The 27,199-nt window shown below is 25.3% G+C and overlaps 1 protein-coding gene across 2 annotated transcripts in view; it reads right to left on the reverse strand.

The window, feature by feature from the left end:
* LOC142230228 (uncharacterized) overlaps positions 1–27,199 on the reverse strand; it is a 218,566-nt gene that overhangs the window by 40,686 nt on the left and 150,681 nt on the right. For both annotated transcript variants that reach the window (XM_075300869.1, XM_075300868.1), the window contains one exon: positions 2,591–2,845. In XM_075300869.1, the coding sequence (XP_075156984.1) occupies positions 2,591–2,845 (255 nt within the window). The remainder of the gene's footprint in view (positions 1–2,590; positions 2,846–27,199) is intronic.

The following is a 27,199-nucleotide window of genomic DNA, read 5'->3' on the forward strand; positions in this document are numbered from 1 at the left end:
TTATTTCTATAGAAAATTTAGCAAAAATTTTATTGTGCCAAAATTTTATTTCTCTAGAAAATTTCGTAGAAAAAAAAATTATTTAAAAATTTCGTCGAAATTTTATTTCTAAACAAAATTTTATTTTTAAAGAAAATTTTATTTCTATAGAAAATTTTGCTAAAATTTTATTTCTATAGCAAATTTTTATATATACAGAAAATTTTGTCACAATTTTTATATCTGTAAAAAATTTTGCCAATATTTTATTTCTATAGAAAATTTTGCCGAAATTTTATTTCTATACAAAATTTTGACAAAATTTTATTTCTGCCACAATTTTACATCTATAGAAAATTTTACATCTATAGAAAATTTTGTCAAAATTTTATTTCTATAGAAAATGTTGTGAAAATTTTATTTCTATAGACAATTTTGTCAAAATTTGATTTCTGTAGAAAATTTTGTCAATATTTTATTTTCTAAAAAATTTTGCCAAAATGTTATTTCTATAGAAAGTTTTGCCATAATTTTATTTTTTTACTTAAAATTTTAATTCTATAGAAAATTTTGTCAAAATTTTATTACTTTTGAAAATTTGAAAAATTTTGGATTTCTTTAGAAAATTTTGTCAAAATTTTGTCAAAATTTTATTTCTATAGAAAAAGTTGTGAAAATTTTATTTCTATAGAAAACTTTGTGAAAATTTTATTTCTATAGACAATTTTGTCAAAATTTTATTTCTATAGAAAATTTTGTCAAAATTTCATTTCTATAGAAAATTTTGCTAAAATTTTACTTCTATAGAAAATTTTATTTCTATAAAACATTTTGTGAAAATTTTATTTCTTTAGAAAATTTGTAAGAATTTTTGATTTCTTTAGAAAATTTTGTGAAAATTTGATTTCTTAAGAAAATTTTGTAAAATTTTTATTTCTATAGAAAAATTTGCAAAAATTTTATTTCTATAAAAAATTTTGTCAAAATTTTATTTCTATAGAAAATTTTGCCTAAATTTTACATCTATAGAAAACTTTGTCAAAAATTTATTTCTATAGAAAATTTTGTTAAAATTTTACATCTATAGAAAATTTTATTTTGATAGAACATTTGTGAAAATTTTATTTCTTTACAAAATTCTGCCAAATTTTATTTCTTTACAAAATTCTGCCAAATTTTATTTCTATAGAAAATTTTGCCAAATTTTATTTCTTTAGAAAATTTTGTAAAAATTTTATTTCTATCGAAAATTTTGTGAAAATTTTATTTCTATAGAAAATTTCATCGAAATTTTATTTCCATAGAACAACTTGCCAACATTTTACTTTTATCAAAAATTTTGCCAAAATTGAATTTCTATAGAAAATTTTGCCTAAATTGTATTTCCGTAGAAAGTTTAGGCAAAACAGTATTTCTATAGAAAATTTTGTGAAAATTTTATTTCTTTAGTAAATTTTGGCAAAAATTTATTTCTTTAGAAAATTTTGCTAAAATTTTACATTTGTAGAAAATTTTATTTCTATAGAACATTTTGTGAAAATTTTATTTCTTTTGAAAATTTGTAAGAATTTTTGATTTCTTTAGAAAATTTTGTCATAATTTGATTTCTTAAGAAAATTTTGTCAAAATTTGATTTCTTAAGAAAATTTTGTCAAAATTTTATTTCTATAAAAAATTTTGTCAGAAAATATTATTTCTATAGAAAATATTGTCAAAATTTTATTTCTATAGAAAATTTTGCCAAAATTTTATTTCTACAAAATATTGTGCCAAAATTTTACATCTATAGAAAATTTTGTTAAAATTTTATTTCTATAGAAAATGTTGTGAAAATTTTATTTCTATAGAAAGTTTTGCCAAAATGTTATTTCTATAGAAAGTTTTGCCATAATATTTTTTTTTATTTAAAATTTTAATTCTATAGAAAAATTTGCCAAAAATTTTTTTCTATAAAAAATTTTGTCAAAATTTTATTTCTATAGAAAATTTTGCCAAAACTTTATTTTTAGAGAAAAGTTTTATTTCTTAAGAAAATTTCTATAGAAAAATTTGCCAAAAATTTTGTCGAAATTTTATTTCTATAGGAAATTTTGTTAAAATTTTATTTCTATAGAAAATATTGTCAAAATTTTATTTCTATAAAAAATTTTGCCAAATTTTAATTCCTATAGAAAATTTAGCCAACATTTTATTTCTGTAGAAAATTTAGCCAAAATTATATTTCTATAGAAAATTTCGTAGAAAAAAAAATTTCTTTAAAAATTTCGTCGAAATTTTATTTCTAAAGAAAATTTTATTACTATAGAACATTTTGCCAAAATTTTATATCTATAAAAAATTTTGCCAATATTTTATTTCTATAGAAAATTTAGTCAAAATTTTTATTTCTTTAGAAAATTTTGCCAAATTTTATTTCTATAGAAAATTTTGTCAAAATTTTATTTCTTTAGAAAATTGTGTCAAAATTTTATGTATATAGTTAATTTTTATTTTATTTTATTTCCCGACAACCGTAGCTCTGTTGAAGATATAAAAATCCCCAATTCTGTAGCATTCTCAACAGTTTGCCCTATATTTTTTCATTTACTCCATTTTTTTTTTGCCCACTTACCTTGCACTTGAATATTCACTAGACGTTGCACAACCTATCGACGTGGCTTCTAAGGATTCCGGTATCGAAAGTTGTTGCTGTAGGCTACGTTTGGTCGTTTGTTGCGGATTTATCGAATCCTTTGTGTCGTACGATTCGGTCGTATTTAAACACTGAACACTTTGAGCTTCAGTGTGTGTTTGCAATGGGGCCATGGACGATGAGCCAAGAGAGTCTGTGGGCAACTGAGCAAGTGTACTAACGCTGCTGGTTGATCTGAAAGAAGAAGAAGACGACGAAAAAAATTTAGTTTCATGGGAAATATTGAAAAAAAAAATATTGAAACATTTTATTATTATTTTTTTTTAATTTCTTCAGAATATTTATATGAGATATGGATACACAATAAAATAATATAATAAATTTTGCAATATATAAAAAATTGATTTCTCTGATCCATATAGCATTTAAAAATTTATCTTTATTTTTATCATAATAATTTTTTTTACTAATCAATTTTCCAATAAGAAATTTGTAATTTCTTTTACTTAACACAAATTTAAATTTTCTTTATTAAAAAAAAAAAATAATTTTGGTTTTCTGTTTTTTTCTCAAATAAAATCCATCAATTTGAGATGAGCAATATTTCTGTGAAATATCCATGACTATTCATGGCTGTGGGATCTACAACGCAAATCCATTAATCAATGTGTCAAGTGAATTGGTACAGACAAAAAATGATGATTATTTCAAAATTAGTGTTTTGAAAAGGAACAGCTAGTATTAGTGTATGGTTTTAATTTATCAAAGAAAAAAAACAAAACAAAAATAAAACAAAAAAAAAATTAAAACAAAACTAATGTTAACACTTGGTCTGTTTTAATTTGGTTATTTGGGTCATATTTTTTTTTTTTGAAGTTCCACAAATTCGTTTACACAAAAAGAAAAAATATTTTCTTATCCTATCCAACAGCTAACGAACTGAGACCGAACTCTTGGTTTTTTTTTTTTTGAGAGTATTACATTTTGGTAAGCTATTTCATGGTCCCTATAATGTAATTATCACAACGAGAATATAAAATTTTCACCACATTCATGTTCGTCTAATGAATCCTAGACTCAATAAAAAATCACCAAATTTCCTTAAATTCAAAGTTTACTTTAACATGACATTTCAACTGAACATAGCTCTGTTAGAAGGTCATGAGCTCATAACAGAGCTCTCTTAGGTATTTAACAGATTAAAACAAGGGATCATAGAAGGTTTGCAGTCAAATTATATTAATTATATATTTTTAAGATTTAACCTATATCGGATCCGAAATTCCCCCACTCTTATTTGTTTGTGATTTTGTTTTTGTATGATTTGTAATTTCACACAAAACATTTGCCAAATAAACATTATGTAAATATCTAAACAGAAATAAATTCAAATTTAGATTAAGGTCTTTAGCTCCATTGGCTAAACAAAAAACAAAATTTTTAGCCATTAAACAAAACATTTTCAAACAAAAGGTCTCATGAAAACGTACATACAAAATAAATTTATTTTAAATATTTCTTTTTTAAACAAACCATTAAATCGAGGAAGAGGTGTAGAGATTGTCATATATATTCATAAATTTTATTTAAACAAGGAAATAATTGACTTAAATGATAGCGTAAAATTTATCATCCAAGCATTAATTATGGAAGTGGGAAAAATAATGGGAAAATATTTTCAAATGATTTTAAAATAAAAAAAAATTAAAAAAAAGAACAAAAATGATTTAGAAATTAAAAAAAAAAAAACAAAGACGAGTAGTAAAAGCAATGGTTTGAATTTCATTAATTATTTAATTATATTTAAACCCTGCGCCACACTGTGGAACAGGGTATTATAAGTTAGTGCATATGTTTGCAACACCCAGAAGGAGACGAGATAGACACATGGTGTCTTTGGCAAAAATGCTCTGGGTGGGCTCCTGAGTCGATATAGCCATGTCAGTCTGTCCGTGAACACATTTTTGTAATCAAAGTCTAGGTCGCAGTTTTAGTCCAATCGACTTCAAATTTGGCACAAAAATGTGTTTTGGCTCAGAATATAACCCTATTGATTTTGTCCCGATATGGACTAATGCGGTTCCAGAAGCCAGAGTTTTACCCCAATTTGTTTGAAATTTTGCACAGGGAGTAGAATTAGCATTGTAGCTATGCGTGCCAAATTTGATTGAAATCGGTTCAGATTTAGATATAGCTCCCATATCTAGCTTTCGCCCGATTTACACTCGTATGACCACAGAGGCCAATTTTTAACTCCGATTTAAATGAAATTTTGCACAGGGGGTAGAATTAGCATTGTAGCTATGCGTGCCAAATTTGGTTGAAATCGGTTCAGATTTAGATATATCTCCCATATCTAGCTTTCGCCCGATTTACACTCGTATGACCACAGAGGCCAATTTTTAACTCCGATTTAAATGAAATTTTGCACAGGGGGTAGAATTAGCATTGTAGCTATGCGTGCCAAATTTGGTTGAAATCGGTTCAGATTTAGATATAGCTCCCATATATAGCTTTCGCCCGATTTACACTCATATGACCACAGAGGCCAATTTTTAACTCCGATTTAGTTGAAATTTTGCACAGGGAGTAGAATTAGCATTGTTGCTATGCGCGCCAAATTTGTTTGAAATCGGTTCAGATTTAGATATATCTCCCATATATAGTTTTCGCCCGATTTACACTCATATGACCACAGAGGCCAATTTTTAACTCCGATTTAGTTGAAATTTTGCACAGGGAGTAGAATTAGCATTGCAGCTATGCGTGCCAAATTTGGTTGAAATCGGTTCAGATTTAGATATATCTCCCATATATAGCTTTCGCCCGATTTACACTCATATGACCACAAAGGCCAATTTTTTGCTCCGATTTAGTTGAAATTTTGCACAGGGAGGAGAAATCGGTTCAGATTTAGATATAGCGCCAATGTATATGTTTTTCTGATTTCGACAAAAATGGTCAAAATACCAACATTTTCCTTGTTAAATCGCTACTGCTTAGTCGAAAAGTTGTAAAAATGACTCAAATTTTCCTAAACTTCTAATACATATATATCGAGCGATAAATCATAAATAAACTTTTGCGAAGTTTCCTTAAAATTGCTTCAGATTTAAATGTTTCCCATATTTTTTACTAAAATTGTGTTCCACCCTAGTGCATTAGCCAACTTAAAATTTGAGTCTATAGATTTTGTAAAAGTCTATCAAATTCTGTCCAGGTCAAGTGATATTTAAATGTATGTATTTGGGACAAACCTTTATAAATAGCCCCCAACACATTTGATGGATGTGATATGGTATCGAAAATTTAGATCTACAAAGTGGTGCAGGGTATAATATAGTCGGCCCCGCCCGACTTTAGACTTTCCTTACTTGTTTTTAAAATATATTTTCCTTATTTTTTAATACATTATTATAATTATTTTTTTTCATGATTCATTTTTTTTTTTTTCATTTATTCCATGACTTTGCCCAAAAGTATACCCACGATTTTCATTCTGTTTCATTCTTTAGTAGTAATTCTGATTGATAAGAACAAATATTTTATTTTTCTAGCCGATAAGAAAAATTCTTAATTATGATTTAAGATAAGGTCATGAAAGAATATCCCAAAAGTATGCTTTAGAAAATTTGTCAATTTCTTCAAATAATGTTCCAAACTAAAATTAATTGATTTTTTTACACTATTGTATTCGGCTTTAGTTCAAATTAATTTAGTTTTTCGATATTTCGCAAAGTTTTTTTTTTCGTTTTTTAATAAAATAATAATATAATAAAAATAATAATTAAAATAACAATTAATACATCAACAACAACAACACTTATGTACACGAAAAAAAGTTGATGCGGTCACCCCCAGTTTTGTAGCATATTCGAAGACAATTTCAGAACACCATAACTTTTTTTCCGTACACCCTACGACCCCCCGAAATACAATTTATTGTGCTGTGTCGTCATTTGAAGTCCGATCGAAACATCATGACAACACAGCAAAAACTATTTGGTGGTGTGTAGGGTGACCTATTGACTTTTTAAAATCTCAGTAACTTTTTTGTTTATGAATATAAGTAAATACTTAAAAAGCAAATGTTTCATATTTTGTTAAGATCTTTATAATGGTTATCAGAAATGGGCATCATAGGGGTATACGAAGCGAAATAAAAAAAATCCCTGATGAAGCTGGAAAAAATCCCAGCGAAACGTTGGATGAAAATAATGGAATAATTCAATATTTGTTTTATTCGCATTCAAAAATGACTTTGAAAGAAAACAAAAAAAAAAAAAAAAATAAAAATCAAATTTGACGTCGGAGTCAAAAATGACCAATGCACGAAATATAGCCCCGGATCAACCACGTTTCTTTTCGACCGGACTTCAAATGACAACACAGCACAATAAATTGTATTTCGTAGGGTGCACGGAAAAAAAGTTGTGGTTTTCTGAAATTGTCTTCGAATGTGCTACAAAACTGGGGGGTGACCGCATCAACTTTTTTTCTCCTTTAGGCCGTGACCCTATCTAATGTACACGTTTCATTCTAAGAATTTTTATACCCTAAACCACATAGTGGTCAGGGTATAATAATTTTGATCTGCCAAAAAATGAGCCTACTAGAAATATTAATTTTAGACCCCATAATATATATACCAATCGACTTAGAATCACCTCCTGAGTCGATCTAGCGCTTGTCCGTCCGCCCGTCCGTCCGTCTATCCATGTATTTGTTATTGTTCACAGGATTCCAATCGCAATTATTAAACGATTTTGATGAAATTTGGTACAGGATGTTTTTTTGGACACAAGGACGAATGCTATTGACTTTGGAAGAAACCGCATGCAATTTAGATATAGCTCTCATATATATGTATCGGCCGATTTTGATAAATTGGGTCACATTGCACTTTTTTATTTACCGATCCTCGTCAAATTTGGCAAAAAGTAATCTTTTGCATCACCCTATAAGTCTGGAAAATTTGATCGAAATCGGTTCAGATTTAGCTATAGCTTTCATATATATGTATCGCCCGATTTTACCAAATTTGGCCATAAGTCCCTTATTTATCAACCGATCTTATTCCAAATTGGCCAAATCGAATCTTCTATAGTACTGACTATATGTGCCAAATATCATCGAAATCGGTTCAGATTTGGATATAGCTCCCAAATATATGTGTCGCCCGATTTTACCAAATTTGGCCGTAAAACTCTTATTTATCAACCGATTGTACTCAAATTTTGCTAAATATTATCTTCTATAGCATATGCAAAATTTCATCGAAATCGGTTCAGATTTTGCTATAGCTTTCATATATATGTATCGCCCGATTTTTGCCAAATTTGGCCATAAAACCCTTATTTATCAACCGATGTTACTCAAATTTGGCTTAATCTAATCTTCTATAGTACTGACTATATGTGCCAAATATCATCGAAATCGGATCAAATTTAGATATAGCTCCCAAATATATGTATCGCTCGATTTGACCAAATTTGGCCATAAAACCCTTATTTATCAACCGATGTTACTCAAATTTGGCTTAATCTAATCTTCTATAGTACTGACTATATGTGCCAAATATCATCGAAATCGGATCAAATTTAGATATAGCTCTCATATATATGTATCGCCCGATTTTTGCCAAATTTGGCCATAAAACCCTTATTTATCAACCGATCTTACTCAAATTTGGCTTAATCTAATCTTCTATAGTACTGACTATATGTGCCAAATATCATCGAAATCGGATCAAATTTAGATATAGCTCCCAAATATATGTATCGCTCGATTTGCCCAAATTTGGCCCTAATAACCTTATAGAGGCCTCATTTATAAACTGATCGTACTCAAATTTTGCCCAATGTAGCCGTCTGTGGTATCAATCATACCTGCAAAATATTATACAAATTGGTTAAGATTTAGATATAGCTCCCATATAAATGAATCGCTCGATTTTCCCAAACAATTGATACCCCACAAACAATGTCTACTAATTCAGTAGGGATGGTTTAGGGTATGATATAGTCGGCCCCGCCCGACTTTCTACTTTACTCACTTGTTTTGTTATAATAATGTTGTATATTTATTTTACAATTTGAATATAATTTTTAAAGATTTTTTTTTAATAATTTTTCTCTTTAATTAATTTTGTACATTTATTTTATATTTTAGTATACATAATTAATTATTTTTTAATTTTAATTTTGAATATATATATAGTTTTTTTGAATTTTTCTCCAACTTCTCTAGGTTTTTTTATTATAATAATTTTCTATAGTTTTTCTTTATATTTTAATGTAGGTATATATTTTTATAATTTTATATATATTAACTCGTTTTTAAGCAAAATTCAATTCACCTACCTACAGCTGCTAACCGGCCAATTTAATTTAGCTATGAAATCTTTGAACCAAAAATCACCACTGATTCATAAAATATTTTGCAAATATTTAAAAAGTCCCCACTAACTTAACCACTAAAGAAAAAGTTCTTTAAGAAAAGCATAAAAGAAATAAAACTAGAAGTGGAAGAAATATAATGAGAGTTTAAACAAAGCCATAAGCAAAAAAAAAAAAAAAAAAAAAAACACGAAACAAAATAGACAAAAAGTTTGCCATTTTTTTATTCTTTTAAATTTTAAAGAACCGTAATTTGAAAGCTCTAACCAAAGACAAAATTTCATAGTTTTTTGCTCATTTTGAGTAAGGTCAGACTGGATAAATATTTATATCACATAAATCAAAAATATGCTTTTTGTCTCTGGAGTTATATCAAATAATTTCCAAAGATGATATTGATCATTTAGTTTTTAAATCAAATTAATCATATTTAAAATAAACAAAATTTTGTCGGTGGAAACCAAACCAAGATGATATTGGCCATATGATTTTTTCTCAAAAACATATTTTTTTGTTTTTATTTGAGTTAAATTTTATTTTTATTATTACATATTTTTTCTGTTTATGATATTTTTATAGTGACAAAAATTTTAGTTATTTTTTATTTTTTTTTTCATTGGGTTAATTGGTTAGTGAGTACATTGACAGACAATTTAAATCAAAAACAAACAGTTTCTATAGATGGTATTGGCTATGCGTGTTTTTCATATTTTTTTTTATAATTTTATTTTAATTTGGCTTAATTTTTTTTTATTATATTTATTAGTGAATAGCAGTTAGATAATTTTTTTATTATATTCTTAGGGGGTTTTTAATTATTTTTTAAAGTAATAAAATTTAGTTAGCACTTTAACAGAAAATTTTAATCAAACATATTTATTGTCATCGAAGTTAAACCAAATGTTTTTTTTTCAAATTTTTTTATTTGGGTTATCTTTTTTCTTTATTTCGTTATTGTTTTATAATTTTAATTATATTGTTTTTAATGTAGGTTAGGTTAGGTGGCAGCCCGATGTATCGGGCTCACTTAGACTATTCAGTCCATTGTGATACCACATTGGTGAACTTCTCTCTTATCACTGAGTGCTACCCGATTCCATGTTAAGCTCAATGACAAGGGACCTCCTTTTTATAGCCGAGTCCGAACGGCATTCCACATTGCAGTGAAACCACTTAGAGAAGCTTTGAAACCCTCAGAAATGTCACCTGCATTACTGAGGTGGGATAATCCACCGCTGAAAAACTTTTTGATGTTAGGTCGAGGCAGGAATCGAACCCACGATCTTGTGTATGCAAGGCGGGCATGCTAACCATTGCACCACGGTGGTTTGTAATTTAATAGAAATTTTAATTCCCATCTTATGTCTCGAAAATGGTACTTTGTCATTTGTTCCTTTTCATAAAATATTTGGCCAGTGTAAACAAACCCTAAGTGATCATGTTAACCATGCAGCAACATTAGGTTTTTTACCATATAGATAATAAAAAAAAGTATTAAAACAAAAAAAAATACAGCAGAGAGTCATAATCATTAAATCACATTTGGCAAACTCATATTTTTTATGACTTAAGATTAAAAGTGCTCCCAGATGAAAGGCTAGTTTTAAATTATGAAGACAAATAAACCAAAATCTTGGCCCCAAAAAGAAGGCAGGGCAACAGGTTAGTGTTTTTTTTTGTATTTTTAAGGGGTATAACAATTGACTCAAATGAAGGTTTCTAACTTAATTTGGATTTAGCTTTTATTGGTAATTATAAAACTCAACAAAGAATTATTTATATTTTCCTTAATACTCCGTTATAAATTAGGTGATAAACCTTGGACTTCTAAAATCGCGAGAATAATTACAGTAGCTTTTATGACATAAATTAAACAAAAATATAAAAAAATAAAGAGAAATTATTCCATATTAAAATATTAAAAATATTAAAAATTATTAAAAATATTTGTAAAAATACCCATAAATAAATAAATACATAAAAATATTTATTTTAAAATATTATTAAAAAATATTATTAAAAAATATTATAAAAATATTATTAAAAAATATTATAAAAAATATTATAAAAATATTATTAAAAAATATTATAAAAAATATTATTAAAAAATATTTATTAAAAAAATATTAAATCCGAAAATTATTACAATAAAGTTTAGAAATTGTATCAAATTATCCCAATAAATTTGAAATATTTATAAAAATTAAAAAAAAATAAATACTTGAATAAAAATATTTATTTTAAAGTTATAATTATGCGAAAATTATTACAATAGTTCTAAATAATGGTATAGAAAATATAAATAAATAAATATATATTTTTCTATATAAAATATAAAATAATACGAAATTATCCCAAATTAAAATAATGTCAAATATATTTAGAAATATTCTTGAAAATAAAACATAAATAAATAAAAACTATTTATTTTAAAGTGATAATACTGCGAAATGAAAATGAAAATAATGCGAAATTATCCCAAATTAAAATAGAGTGGAATATATTTAAAATATTTATAAAAGTAAAAAAAAAATGCCACAAAGATATTTATTTTAAAATTATTACAATAGTTCTCAATAATTGTAAATAAATAAAAACTAGTTGTTTTAAAGTGATAATTATTGGAAAATTATTACATTAGTTTTACATAAATTTTATGGACTTCGAAGCAAAGAAAATAATACGAAATTATCCCAAATTAAATAATGTCAAATATATTTAAAAATATTCATAAAAATAAAAACTAAATAAATAAATAAATAAATAAAAACTATTTATTTTGAAGTGATAATTATGCGAAAATTATAACAATACTTAGTAAGAATTGGATGGACTTCGAAACAATGAAAATAACACGAAATTATCCCGAATTAAATTAGAGGAATACAGGAAGAATGCAATATATTTAAAAATTTTTATAAAAATAAAATATAATGACAAAAAAATTTAATTTTAAAGTGATTATTATGCGAAAATTATTAAAATAGTTCTTAAGTATTTCGAAAAACAAAATATTGAGAAATTATCTCAAATTAAAATAGAATCAAATATATTTAAAAATTTTTATAACAATAAACAAATAAATAACAAGTATATACGGCCGTAAGTTCGGCCAGGCCGAAGCTTATGTACCCTCCACCATGGATTGCGTAGAAACTTCTACTGAAGCCGATGGCAAGGTATCTTAAAACTTCCTAACACCGTAATATATACCATATAGTCCATACGTGGTACGTATATAATTAAGTTTAAAGTTTCTATAGAAATAAAATTTTGACAAAATAAAATTTTGACAACATTTTCTATAGAAGTAAAATTTTGACAACATTTTCTATAGAAGTAAAATGTTGACAAAATTTTCTATAGAAATAAAATTTGGAAAAAATTTTCTATAGAAATAACATTTTGACAAAATTTTCTATAGAAATAAAATTTTGACAAAATTTTCTATAGAAATAATATTTTGACAATGTTTTCTATAAAAATAAAATTTTGGTAGATTATTTTTGGCTCAAGTGGCAACCATGATTATGAATCGATATGGAGCAATTTTTGTGTGATTGGGGATCGGCTATATATAACTATAGACCTATATGGACCAATTTTGGCATGGTTATTAGCGGCCTTTTACTAACACCACGTTGCAAATTTCAACTGGATCGGATGAATTTTGCTCCTCCAAGAAGCTCCGGAGGACAAATCTAGGGATCGATTTATATGGGGGCTATATATAATTATGGACCGATATGGACCAATTCTTGCATGCTTGTTAGAGACCATATACTAACACCACGTACCAAATTTCAACCGGATAGGATGAATTTTGCTCCTCTAAGAGGCTCCGGAGGTCAAATCTGGGGATGGGCTTATATGGGGGCTATATATAATTATGGGTCGATGTGGACCAATTTTTGCATTAGAGAACATATACCAACACCATGTACCAAATTTCAGCCGGATCGGACGAAATTTGCTTCTCTTAGAGGCTCCGCAAGCCAAATCGGGGGATGGGTTTATATTGGGGCTATATATAATTATGGACCGATGTGGACCAATTTTTGCATGGTTGTTAGAGACCATATACTAACACCATGTACCAAATTTCAGCCGGATCCGATGAAATATGCTTCTCTTAGAGCAATCACAAGCCAAATTTGGGCGTCCGTTTATATGGGGGCTATACGTAAAAGTGGACCGATATGGACCAAGTTTTGCATGGTTGTTAGAGATCATATACTAACACCATGTACCAAATTTCAGCCTGATCGGATGAAATTTTCTTCTCTTTGAGGCTCCGCAAGCCAAATCTTGGGATCGGTTTATAAGGGGGCTATATATAATTATGGACCGATGTGGACCAATTTTTGCATGGTTGTTAGAGATCATATACTAACACCATGTACCAAATTTCAGCCGGATCGGATGAAATTTCCTTCTCTTAGAGCAATCACAAGCCAAATTTGGGCGTCCGTTTATATGGGGGCTATACGTAAAAGTGGACCAATATGGACCAAGTTTTGCATGGTTGTTAGAGATCATATACTAACACCATGTACCAAATTTCAGCCGGATCGGATGAAATTTGCTTCTCTTAGAGCAATCGCAAGCCAAATTTGGGCGTCCGTTTATATGGGGGCTATACGTAAAAGTGGACCGATATGGACCAAGTTTTGCATGGTTGTTAGAGATCATATACTAACACCATGTACCAAATTTCAGCCCGATCGGATGAAATTTGCTTCTTTTAGAGCAATCGCAAGCCAAATTTGGGGGTCCGTTTATATGGGGGCTATACGTAAAAGTGGACCGATATGGACCAATTTTTGCATGATTGTTAGAGACCATATACTAACACCATGTACCAAATTTCAGCCGGATTGGATGAAATTTGCTTCTTTTAGAGCAATCGCAAGCCAAATTTGGGGGTCCGTTTATATGGGGGCTATACGTAAAAGTGGACCGATGTGGCCCATTTGCAATACCATCCGACCTACATCAATAGCAACTACTTGTGCCAAGTTTCAAGTCGGTAGCTTGTTTCGTTCGGAAGTTAGCGTGATTTCAACAGACGGACGGACGGACATGCTCAGATCGACTCAGAATTTCACCACGACCCAGAATAAAAAAATTTCGATGTGTTACAAACGGAATGACAAAGTTAATATACCCCCATCCTATGGTGGAGGGTATAAAAATATTTGAAACAAAGAAAACAATAAGAAATCAATACAAATTAAAATAAAGTCAAATATATTTACAAAATTTCATAAAAATAAACATTTAAATACAAATAAATAAAATAAAATAAAAATATTTATTTTAAATGATTATTATGCTGAAATTATTACAAAAATTCCTTAGAATTGTATGGGCTTCGAAACAGAATATTAAGTATAATAGAGTCAAATATATTTCAAAATATTAAAAAATAATTTTAATTTTTAATGTATAAATAATTAAAAATGTTTCTTTTAAAGTGGTAAAATAAAAAAATAAAATAAAAATATTTATTTAAAAGTGGTAATTATTACCAAAGTTCTTAAAAACTTGAGAAAGAAAAACAATTAAAAGTAAATTGAAACTATCCCAACATAAAATAGAGTCAAATATATTTAAAAATATTTATATAAGCTAAAAATTTAATTTATTTATTTGTTGATACTGAATAAAGAGTGTTCAAATAATTGAATGCAATTTTCTCACAACTTTGTCATCCGAATGAGGCATGTCCGTCCGTCCGTCCGAACGTTTGACAAAAGTTATCTGGGCCCCTGAAATTTTATCCGACCCATAGAAAAAATATCTTGGCCAACCAGAGTCAAGGGTATATTTTTGGTCGATTCCCTGTAACAAAATTCTGTGTACATTTCTGGTGGACACCTATCTTGGCCAACCAGAGCCAAGGATAAATTTTCGCTCTGCCCTCCAAAACAAAATTCTGTGTACGCTCACTTCGACCTGCATTCTTTGGCTCTATTATTTTTTTTTTAATTTTGTATAGGATATATTCTCAATTTTCATTTGTTTTTAATGGAAAATAATTTATTTTTTTAAATACCGCCAAAAACTATATCAACGACTTTTTTTTTTAATTTCTCTTTAATTTTCTGGGGATTTTTTTAATGATCTTTTTCTTCAATTTTGTTTTTGATTATCTCAATTGTTATTATTTTGCGGTTGCATTGTTCGCGGCCTCGTCATTACCACACCATTGTGTGGGCTTTCTTTCATTGTCTACGAAAACAGAAAAAAAACGATAAAAAGAAACTTTTTTTTATTGCCAATGAAGCTTAAAAATCTGATGACCAATCCACTTGGTTTAATGAGTTTTGGTAGTTGTTTTTTTGGTTACTAGCGGTCATCTCAAAAAAACCATGTAATTTTCAAACAATTACTAAAGTAAAAGTTTTTTAATTTTTATTTTTTTATTTTGATTAGAAATTTTATATGAAAACCGGTATGAGATTAGAGAAAGACCTTTATGTGCAAATTGTTAACTGGGTCATCGTTGACGATGAAAGAGGGCTTCAATGAAAATGTTTTACCCTGACTTACGACCAACCATGAATCATCGAACCATGAACCTGAGGTTCATTCATTCAGAAAACGCCATATAAAATACCATAAACCCTCAGTTTTTAAATTAAATTAAGTGATTTTGTTTACACAAAATTTCCAAATTGAAGCTGTTTTCAAGGCTTCATACGAAAAACGGTGCTCTTTGTGCTGGTATTTCTTTATAAATCATTGAAAAGCAATTGACAAATTCAAACAACAACAACAATATTAGTAGAGCAAACCTTTTGATCATCACCACTAGGTAGAGGTATGTAGGTAGAAGGACGGGTGTATAGTGTAGCCAAATTAAATGATAACAAGTACCCATCTCATGTACATGCACTCTATGTACACACACACTCTCTCATAAAATCTCCCACTATAATCAAAGAGTAAAAAACACTCACATGTACTCACACCCCATTACAAACCCATTTCGAAAATGAGCTCAGCAGCCAAACAACGGGGGCTTTAAGTGAACCATAACAAATCAAATAAAATGGGGGTGTTTACAGGGGAGGAAAAAACCACACAAATCGCTAGACACGTAAACCCGTATCCCCTTAGCCCCATATGTTTGCAATACCAAACAAAAAACGAAAAAACAGCTGTTTCCAAGCGATTCACTGGCCATACAACATTGAAACCTTCAAATCAATTTCGAAAAAAGTATATTTTTTTTCGTTTTGTTAATGGTAGACAAAAAATAAGATAAAAATCATACAAAACGCTAGCCAGCTAAACATCAATAAAACAAAGTTTGACTTATGAGGGCAGGAGGTGAAATAGATTTTGGGGTGTGGAGAAATCCCAGAGTAGAAATGTACTAATGATTTGTTTTTGCTTTTTTGCAAATAATCACACCAAGTTCTAAGCCATACATGTCCGACGGCCATAAAAGCAGTAATTAGGGGCCGATGAAACGTAAGCAGATATTTTTAGAATTTTTTTGGCCATAGTGATTTTTAAAAGTTGTTGGGTCTATATTTGAGAAATTTAAATAATTGTAATTTATTTAAATTGAATATTTATAATTTAATATAATTTATTTTAATTTAATTTGTATAAATTCCAATTTAATATAAATAATTATAATTCTTTTTATAATTTTTACACCTCAAATAATTAAAAAAAATGCTTAATCCATAAAAGAGAAATTGAAAAATCCATTTTTATTACTATGAAAGGGCACTCAATTAATTCTTGCCCTTAAAAATCATTATGACCCTTTTCAAAGATGGAATTGTAGTTCGTTCTTAAAGCAACGCCAAGATAATACAATTAAGCCATTCATTCAAATACTTAAGCAACAAAAGGCTCATAGAATGAGATCTTGAAAATTTTTATAGACCACCATACTACTAACTCAAGAGCAGGTGAGTGTTTAATTAATGGAAGATAGCGGCAATGGGTTAATTCTTTTTTAGTACTTTTTTCTTCTAATAAACGATAATGATGATGATGATGAGGTACAAAAAGTGATAATTATCTAAATGGTGATGGTAGACGACGCCGAGGTAGAGGAATACCCTCATATGTCCATTCTTAACCTGTTTTTTTATTGTAGTTTTATTAGCGAATCCAGGGAATTCAAGATGAAACCACCATATGTTTTGTGAGGTGACTAAATGCTCTGTGGCTCTGAAAATGTGGTTAACGTTAAGTCTTCCATAAAAAGTTGAGCCATTTCCAGTTGTATGTCTTACTTAATGAAATACACAGTAAAAATGACTATCAAACAAAAAAAAAATATTTCTATAGAAAATTTATTTTTATAGAAAATTTTGTCTAAATTTTATTTCTACGGGGAAATTTTGTCAAAATTTTTATATCTATCGAAAATTTTGTCAAAAGTTTTACTTCTATAGAACATTTTGTCAAAATTTTATTTCTATAGGAAATTCTCACAAAATTTTATTTCCATGGAAACTATTACGAAAATGTTATTTCAACAGAAATTTAATGAAATATGTTTTTCAAAATTTTGTCAAAATGTTATTTCTTTAGAATATTTTGTCAAATTTTATTTCTTTAGAAAATATTGTTAAAATTTTATTTTCATAGAAAATTTAGTCAAAAGCTTATTTTCATAGAAAATTTTGTCAAAATTTTATTTCTTTAGAAAATTTTGTCGAAATTCTATTTCTATGGAAAATTTTCACAAAATTTTATTAATATAGAAAATTTATTTATTTAGAAATTTTTGTCAGAATGTTGACTTCTATAGAAAATTTTTTCAAAATTTTATTTCTATAGAAAATGTTGTCAAAATTTTATTTCAATAGAAAATTTTGTCAAATTGTTGATTTCTATAGAAAATTTTCTCAAAATGTTGTTTTCAAAATGTCGATTTATATAGAAAATTTTGTCAAAATTTTATTTCTATAGAAAATTTTCACAAAATTCTATTTCTATAGAAAATTTTCACAAAATTTTATTTCTATAGAAAAAAATTTGTAAAAATTTTATTTCTATAGAAAAAAATTTGTCAAAATTTTATTTCTATAGTAAAAACCTTTTATTTCTATACAAAATTTTGCCAAAATTTTATTTCTATAGAAAATTTTGTCAGAATCTTATTTCTATAGAAAATTTTGTCAAAATTTTATATCTATAGTAAATTTTGTCAAAATTTTATATCTATAGTAAATTTTGTCAAAATTTTTATAACTATAGAAAACTTTGTCAAAATTTTATTTCTATAGAAACATTTTTGTCAAAATTTTATTTCTATAGAAAAATTTTGTCAAAATTATATTTCCATAGAAAAAATTTTGTCAAAATTGTATTTCTATAGAAAATTTTGTCAAAAATTTTATTTCTAGAGAAAAATTTGTCTGAATTTTATATCTATAGAAAAAATTTCGTCAAAATTTTATTCCTATAGAAAATTTTGTTAAAATTTTATTTCTATAAAACATTTTGTAAAGATTTTATTTCTATAGAAAATTTTGTCAAAAATGTTTATATCTAATTTTTTTTGTCAAAATTTTTATATCTATAGAAAATTTTGTCCAAATATGGATTTCTATAGAAAATTTTGTCAAAATTTTATTTCTATAAAACTTTTTGTAAAGATTTTATTTCTATAGAAAATTTTGTCAAAAATGTTTATATCTATAGAAAATTTTGTCAAGAATTTTATTTCTATACAAAATTTTGTCAAAAATTTTATATCTCTAGAAAATTTTATCAACAATTTTACTTCTATAGGAAAGTTTGTAAAATTTTTTATGTCTATAGAAAATTTTTTCTCAAAATTTTATTTCTATGGAAAATTTTTTCCCAAAATCTTATATCTATACAAAAATTTCGTCAAAATTTTTATATCGAAAATTTTGTCAAAATCTTATTTCTTTAGAAAATTTTGTCAAATTTTTTTTATCTATAGAAAATTTCGTCAAAATTTTTATATCTAACAAAAATTTTGTCAAATTTTGTATATCTATAGAAAATAATCAAAATTTTATTTCTATGAAAAGTTCTGTCAAATTGTTTATATCTATAGAAAATTTTGTCAAAAGTTTGATTTCTATTGAAAAATTTTCCAAAATTTTATTTCTATAGAAAATTTTGTCAAGTTTTTTTATCAATAGAAAATTTCGTCAAAATCGTATTTCTATAGAAAAAAATTGTCAACATTTTTATTTCTATAGAAAATTTTGTCAGAATCTTATTTCTATGGTAAATTTTGTCAAAATTTTATATCTATAGAAATAATTTCGTCAAAATGTTGGAAAATCTTGTCAAAATTTTATTTCTATAGAAGAATTTTGTCAAAATTTTATTTCCATAGAAAAAATTTTGTCAAAATTGTATTTCTATAGAAAATTTTGTCAAAAATTTTATTTCTAGAGAAAAATTTGTCAAAATTTTTATATCTATAGAAAATTTTGTCAAAATGTCATTTCTATAGAAAATTTCATCAAAATTTTATTTCTATAGAAATTTTTTTTAACATTTTGATTTCTATAGAAAATTTTGCCAAAATTTTATTTCTATAAAACATTTTGGAAAGATTTTATTTCAATATAAAATTTTGTAAAAAATGTTTATATCTATAGAAAATTTTGTCAAAAAAGTTTATATCTATAGAAAATTTTGTCAAAAATGTTAATATCTATGGAAAATTTTGTCAAGAATTTTATTTCTATAGGAAAGTTTGTTTTTTATATCTATCGAAAAATTTTTCTCAAAATTTTTTTCTATAAAAAATTTTGCCAAAATTTTATATCTATAGAAAAATTTTTCTCAAAATTTTATTTCTATGGAAAATTTGCTCCCAAAATTTTATATCTATAGAAAATTTTGTCAAAATGTTGATTTCTATAGAAAATTGTCTCAAAATTTTATTTCTATAGAAACTATTACCAAAATTTTACTTCAACAGTAAGTTATTCAAATCTGTTTTTGCAAATGTTCGTTTTATGAAAAATTTTGACAACATTTGATTTCTATGGAAAATTTTGTCAATTTTTTTATATATAAAATTTTATTTCTATAGAAAATTTTGTTAAATTGTTTTTATCTATAGAAAATTTCGTCAAAATTTTTATATCGAACATTTTGTCAAAATCTTATTTCTTTAGAAAATTTTGTCAATTTTTTTTTATTTATAGAAAATTTCGTCAAAATTTGTATATCCAACAAAAATTTTGTCAAATTTTGTATATCTATAGAAAATAATCAAAATTTTATTTCTATGAAAAGTTCTGTCAAATTGTTTATATCTATCGAACATTTTGTCAAAAGTTTGATTTCTATTGAAAATTTTGCCAAAATTTTATTTCTATTGAAAATTTTGCCAAAATTTTATTTCTATAGAAAATGTTGTCAAGTGTTTTTATCAATAGAAAATTTCGTCAAAACTTTTATATCTATTGAAAATTTTGTCAAAATTTTATTTCTATACAAAAAAATTTGTCAAAATTTTTATTTCTATAGAAAATTTTGTCAGAATCTTATTTCTATGGTAAATTTTGTCAAAATTTTATATCTATAGAAAAAATTTCGTCAAAATTTTATTCCTATGGAAAATCTTGTCAAAATTTTATTTCTAAAGGTAATTCTGTCAAAATTGTATATCTATAGAAAAAATTTCGTCAAAATTTTATTCCTATAGAAAATTTTGTAAAAATTTTATTTCTATGGAAAATTTTGTCAAAATTTTTATTTCTATAGAAAATTTTGTCAGAATCTTATTTCTATAGTAAATTTTGTCAAAATTTTATATCTATAGAAAAAAATTCGTCAAAATTTTATTCCTATAGAAAATTTTGTAAAAATTTTATTTCTATGGAAAATTTTGTCAAAATTTTATTTCTAAAGGTAATTTTGTCAAATGTTTTATATCTATAGAAAATGTTGTCAAATTTTTTACATCTGTAAAAAATTTTGTCAAAATTTTTAAATCTATAAAAAATTTTGTCAAAATTTTTATATCTATAGAAAATTTTATCAAAATCTTATTTCTTTAGAAAATGTTGTCAAAAGTTTTATATCTGTAGAAAATTTTGTCAGAATTTTATTTCTATAGTAAATTTTGTCAAAATTTTATTTCTATAGTAAATTTTGTCAATATTTTATTTCTATTGAAAATTTTGTGAAAATTTTTATATCCATAGAAAATTTCACCAAAATTTTATTTCTATAGAAAATTTTGTCAAAATGTTGATTTCTATAGAAAATTTTGTCAAAATTTTATTTCTATTGAAAATTTTGCTTAGCCAACTGCACTCAAATCGATGATTTGACAGTGGCATAGGAAAAGAGATATGTTTGTACGAATTTATTTCAGCATAAGCCGGCTATCATGCAAAACCTTTTTTCGGAAGGTTCAAGTGTGGTTCATTGTTGGGTTTAATGAACTGCCTGAATTTATTCTAATAATTGGTTGATAGTTTTGCTGCAAGTAGAGGATGCTGATGAGGAATGTGGTAATTCCGAAACGTACGTCTATCCAACCATCTTGCAGTCTATAGGGCTTTGCCTATATTTTACAAACATTCTTTTCCTCTGTTGGTTAAGCTACACTTGTAGTTTAGTCAATGCATGGTTTTAAGCTGAAATCAAAAAACAACAAAAATTTTATTTCTATAGAAAAATTTGTTAAATTTTTTTTTGCTATAGAAAATTTTGTCAAAATTTTATTTCTATTGAAAATTTTGTCAAAATTTTATTTCTATTGAAAATTTTGTCAAAATTTTATTTCTATAGCAAAATTTCGAAGTTTTTTTTTCAGTGTAATCATTCGGTCTCTCTTACTAGCTGATAAGACACTTCCGCATGAATGAAAATTATGCAGCAGAACCATCATTTTTCTTCCACCTATGGCTGCTTTACCCATACCATGCTAGGCTTACCCGGTTTGCTGGCTGCCTGGTTAGATGTCCGTCTGGCAGACAGTCAGGTTTTAAATTAAACAGCATAAAATGCCGGCTGGTTGGTTGGCTGACTGGCCTGGTGTCTACATCTGAGGATTTCATTATTATGTATGTGTAACTTATTAATGTGAAAATTAAATAAATATTTATAAAAAATAAAATCTCTTATGAGGCCCACAGAGCATGGCAAAGGCAATAGAGAAGTAGCCAAAAAAATCGGAATACTTGATTTGCTAATTGGCCAAAGAAATACCATAAGAGATATCTTTTCGTTTCGTTTTTGTCATTATCAGGAAGGGGAACGAGACCTACCCACTTAGATACATAATAACGATTGTATCTTTTTGGGTATGCAACGCGTTTTGGGGATCCCAGAGTTCAAGGAACTGGATAGATGGAGAAATGTAAATAAAAATAAAAAATGGGGCAACAAGTTTTGAGCTATTTTTTTGTTTTGAGACCCACAAAAATTTTATGCGTTTTTTCTTTGGGTTATGGGAACATGGGAATAAGAAAAAATTTTTTTTTGGCAAAGTCTAAAGGCGGAAATATCAAAGAAATAAAAATAGGAAATTTTTGAAGCAGGTGTAAATCCTAATAGACTCTACAATCTGAAGATTATTTTTGTATGATTTATTACTTTATCCCTAACAATATATTAGTACTCTCCGATATGAGTTTTTCATATAAAACTTAAAATCAAAAATACTCTATAGAAACTAAATGTTTAGAAATAAAATTTTCCATAGAACTAAAATGTTGACAAAATTTGTTGAAATACAATTTTGCAAAATTAAAAAAAATTTGAAAAATCTTGTGTTGAAAAAAAATTGATCAAAATTTGCTTAGAAATAAAATTTTGACAAAATTTTCTATAGAAATAAAATTTTGACAAAATTTTCTAAAGAAATAAAATTTTGACAAAATTTTCTATAGAAATAAAAATTTTGACAAAATTTTCGATAGAAATAAAACAAAACAAAGAAACAAAATTTTCTATAAAAATAAAAATTTTGACAAAATTTTCTATGGAAATAAAATATTGACAAAATTTTCTATAGAAAAAAAAATTATAAAATTTTCTGTTGGTACAAAAATTTTGACAAAATGTTCTATAGAACAAAAAATTACAAAATTTTCTATAGAAATAAAAATTTTGACAAAATTTTCTATAGAAATAAAAATATTGACAAAATATTCTATAGAAACAAAATTTTGACAAATTTTTCTAAAGAAATAAAATTTTGACAAAATTTTCTATAGAAATAATAATTTTGACAAAATTTTCTATAGAAATAAAAATTTTGACAAAATTTTCTATAGAGATAAAACAAAACAAAGAAACAAAATTTTCTAACAAAAAAATTTTTTGACAAAATTTTCTATAGAAATAAAATATTGACAAAATTTTCAATAGTAAAAAAATTTATAAAATTTTCTGTTGGTATAAAAATTTTAACAAAATTTTCTATAGAAAAAAAAATTACAAAATTTTGACAAAATTTGTTTAGAAATAAAATTTTGACAAAATTTTCTATAGAAATAAAATTTTCAATAGAAATAAAAAATTTTGGCAAAATTTTCTATAGAAAAAAATTAACAAAATTGTCTATAGAAATAAAAATTTTGACTAAATTTTCTATAGAAATAAAAATTTGACAAAATTTTCTATAGAAATAAAAATTTTGACAAAATTTTCGATAGAAATAAAACAAAACAAAGAAACAAAATTTTCTATAAAAATAAAAATTTTGACAAAATTTTCTATAGAAATAAAATATTGACAAAATTTTCTATGGAAAAAAATTATAAAATTTTCTACAGAAATAAAAATTTTGACAAAATTTTCTATAGAAAAAAAATTACAAAATTTTCTATAGAAATAAAAATTTTGACAAAATTTTCTATAGAAATAAAAATATTGACAAATATTCTATAGAAACAAAATTTTTACAATCTTTTCTAAAGAAATAAAATTTTGACAAAATTTTCTATAGAAATAATAATTTTGTCAAAATTTTCTATAGAAATAAAAATTTTGACAAAATTTTCTATAGAAATAAAAATTTTGACAAAATTTTCTATAGAAATAAAACAAAACAGAGAAACAAAATCTTCTAACAAAAATTTTTTTTTGACAAAATTTTCTATAGAAATAAAATATTGACAAAATTTTCAATAGCAAAAAAATTTATAAAATTTTCTGTTGGTATAAAAATTTTAACAAAATTTTCTATAGAAAAAAAATTTACAAAATTTTGACAAAATTTGTTTAGAAATAAAATTTTGACAAAATGTTTTATAGAAATAAAATTTTGACAAAATTTGTTTAGAAATAAAATTTTGACAAAATGTTCTATAGAAATAAAAATTTTGACAAAATTTTCTATAGAAATAAAGTATTGACAACATTTTCAATAGCAAAAAAAGATTTATAAAATTTTCTGTTGGTATAAAAATTTTGACAAAATTTTGTATAGAAAAAAAATTTACAAAATTTTGACAACATTTGCTTAGAAATAAAATTTTGACAAAATTTTGACAAAATTTTCTATAGAAATAAAATTTTGACAAAATTTTTCAAAGCTATAAAATTTTGACAAAAGTTTCTATAGAAATAAAAATATTGATAAAATTTTCTGTAGAAAAAAAATTTACAAAATTTTGACAAAATTTTCTAAAGCAATAAAATTTTGACAACATTTTCTAAAGCAATAAAATTTTGACAAAAGTTTCTATAGCAATAAAAAATTTTGACAAAATTTTCTATAGAAATAAAATATTGACAAAATTTTCAATAGCAAAAAAATTTATAAAATTTTCTGTTGGTATAAAAATTTTGACAAATTTTTCTATAGAAAAAATTTACAAAATTTTCTATAGAAATAAAAATTTTGACTAAATTTTCTATAGAAATAAAATTTTTCACAAAATTTTCTATAGAAATAAAAATGTTGACAAAATTATCTGTAGACATTATTTTTGGTGTTGTTTTGATTACGTGATCTTAGTACTAGGTTTAAGGAAAGAGCGTTTCCGTTTCCGCTTTCCCCCGTAACTCTACTCATATAGAAGATTACCCAGCAGATCATACAACTTCAATCTTTTCTGACACATCATTCCATTGAATCAATTCAGATGGTATCAATTCAACAAAGAATAGATAATAAGAGAATCTAGACAACCACTATTACCACGAAAGAATTGCAAAGTTTTATATAAGGAAACCGTGACAAAAACAACACAAAAACCGCAATGGGAAGGATCCCATCTCTTGTAACTCATGTACAAGCCCCCATTGGAATCTATTGGTTGCTAATTATAAAATAAATTTTAAGTCAAATCACGTTTACAACGATGGTGTGGCTAAAAATAAAAGAAAAAATTCGCATATGTACAAAAAAAAAAAAAAAAAACATGCCAACACTCAAAAGTGAGCTTCACAGGGATGTGTGTGTGTGGAAGAGAGAGAAACCCCAAAGAACGCATATCGATGGATGGCAGTCTTCTATTATAAAGTTTAATGACTTTCCAGTCAACATTAAAATCACTATGTGTCCTGAGTCATAGCTGGAGAAGTAGATATTCGATGACCATACAATGAAGCATTAAAGTTTTATTTTGTTTTCTTGTCTGATTTGTTCGCCTCATCATTGGCCACATTTCATTGGTATTCTTCAGTTAATTCATGATATTGTGGCGGCAGACAAACGGATATGTGGTAATAAAATTTCGAAGAAAATTTCCAACAAAAAAGAGGTTAAGAACAAATTTTACGAGTTCATTGGGTATTTTACCTAAAGACAAAGAAGGCAACAGGAAGGATAATGGAATTTTTGTGGATAATCTATTATCCTTTGAGTTGTAAATGTGACTAACTTTAATTATTTCTATAGAAAATTTTGTCAAAATTTTATTTTTGTAGACAATTTAGTCAAAATTTTATTTTTATAGACAATTTAGTCAAAATTTTATTTCTATAGAAAATTTTGTCAAAATTTTATTTCTATAGAAAATTGCTTCAAAATTTGTATATCTATAGAAAATTTTGTTAAAATTTTATGTCTAAAGATAATTTTGTGAAAAATGTTTTTCTTTAGAAAATTTTGTCAACATTTTATTTTTAAAAAAATTTTGTCAAAATTTTTGTATTTATAGAAAATGATGTTAAAGTTTTATCTCTGTGGAAAATTTTATCAACATTTTTATATCTCTAGAAAATTTTGTCAAAATTTTATTTTTATAGAAAATTTTGTTAAAATTTGTATATCTATAGAAACTTTTGTCAACATTTTTATATCTATAGAAAAATTTGTCAAAATTTTAGTTCTGTAGAAAATTTTATTTCTATAGAAAATTTTGCAAAAATTTTATTTCATATAGAAAATTTTGTCAACATTTTTATATCTATAGAAAAATTTGTCAAAATTTTACTCCTCTAGAAAATTTTGCAAACATTTTATTTCATATAGAAAATTTTGTCGAAATATGTATATCTATAGAAACTTTTGTCAAAATTTTTATATCTATAGAAAAATTTGTCAAAATTTTAGTTCTGTAGAAAATTTTCTCAAAATTTTATTTCTGTAGAGTATTTTCTCAAAATTATATTTCTTTAGAAAATTTTGTCAATATTTTTATATCTATAGAAAAAATTTGTCAAAATTTTAGTTCTGTAAAAAAATTTCTCAATATTTTATTTCTGTAGAAAATTTTCTCAAAATTTTATTTTTATAGAAAATTTTGCAAAAATTTTATTTCATATAGAAAATTTTGTCAAAATTTTTATATCTACAGAAAATTTTGTCATTATTTTTATATCTATAGAAAAATTTGTCAAAATTTTAATTCTGTAGAAAATTTTATCAAAATTTTTATATCTCTAGAAAAATTTGTCAAAATTTTAATTCTGTAGAAAATTTCATCAAAATTTTTATATCTCTAGAAAATTTTGTCAAAATTTTATTTTATAGAAAATGTTGTCAAAATTTTTAAATCTACAGAAAATTTTATCAAAATTTTTAAATCTATAGAGAATTTTGTCAAAATTTTTAAATCTATAGAAAATTTTGTCAAAATTTTTAAATCTATAGAAAATTTTGTCAAAATTTTTAAATCTACAGAGAATTTTGTGAAAATTTTTAAATCTATAGAAAATTTAGTCAAAATTTTTAAATCTATAGAAAATTTTGTCAAAATTTTAGTTCTGTAGAAAATTTTGTCAAAATTTTATTTCTATAGAAAATTGT

Source organism: Haematobia irritans, chromosome 3, assembly GCF_050003625.1.
Source record: "Haematobia irritans isolate KBUSLIRL chromosome 3, ASM5000362v1, whole genome shotgun sequence".
Taxonomy (NCBI): Eukaryota; Metazoa; Arthropoda; class Insecta; order Diptera; family Muscidae; genus Haematobia; species Haematobia irritans.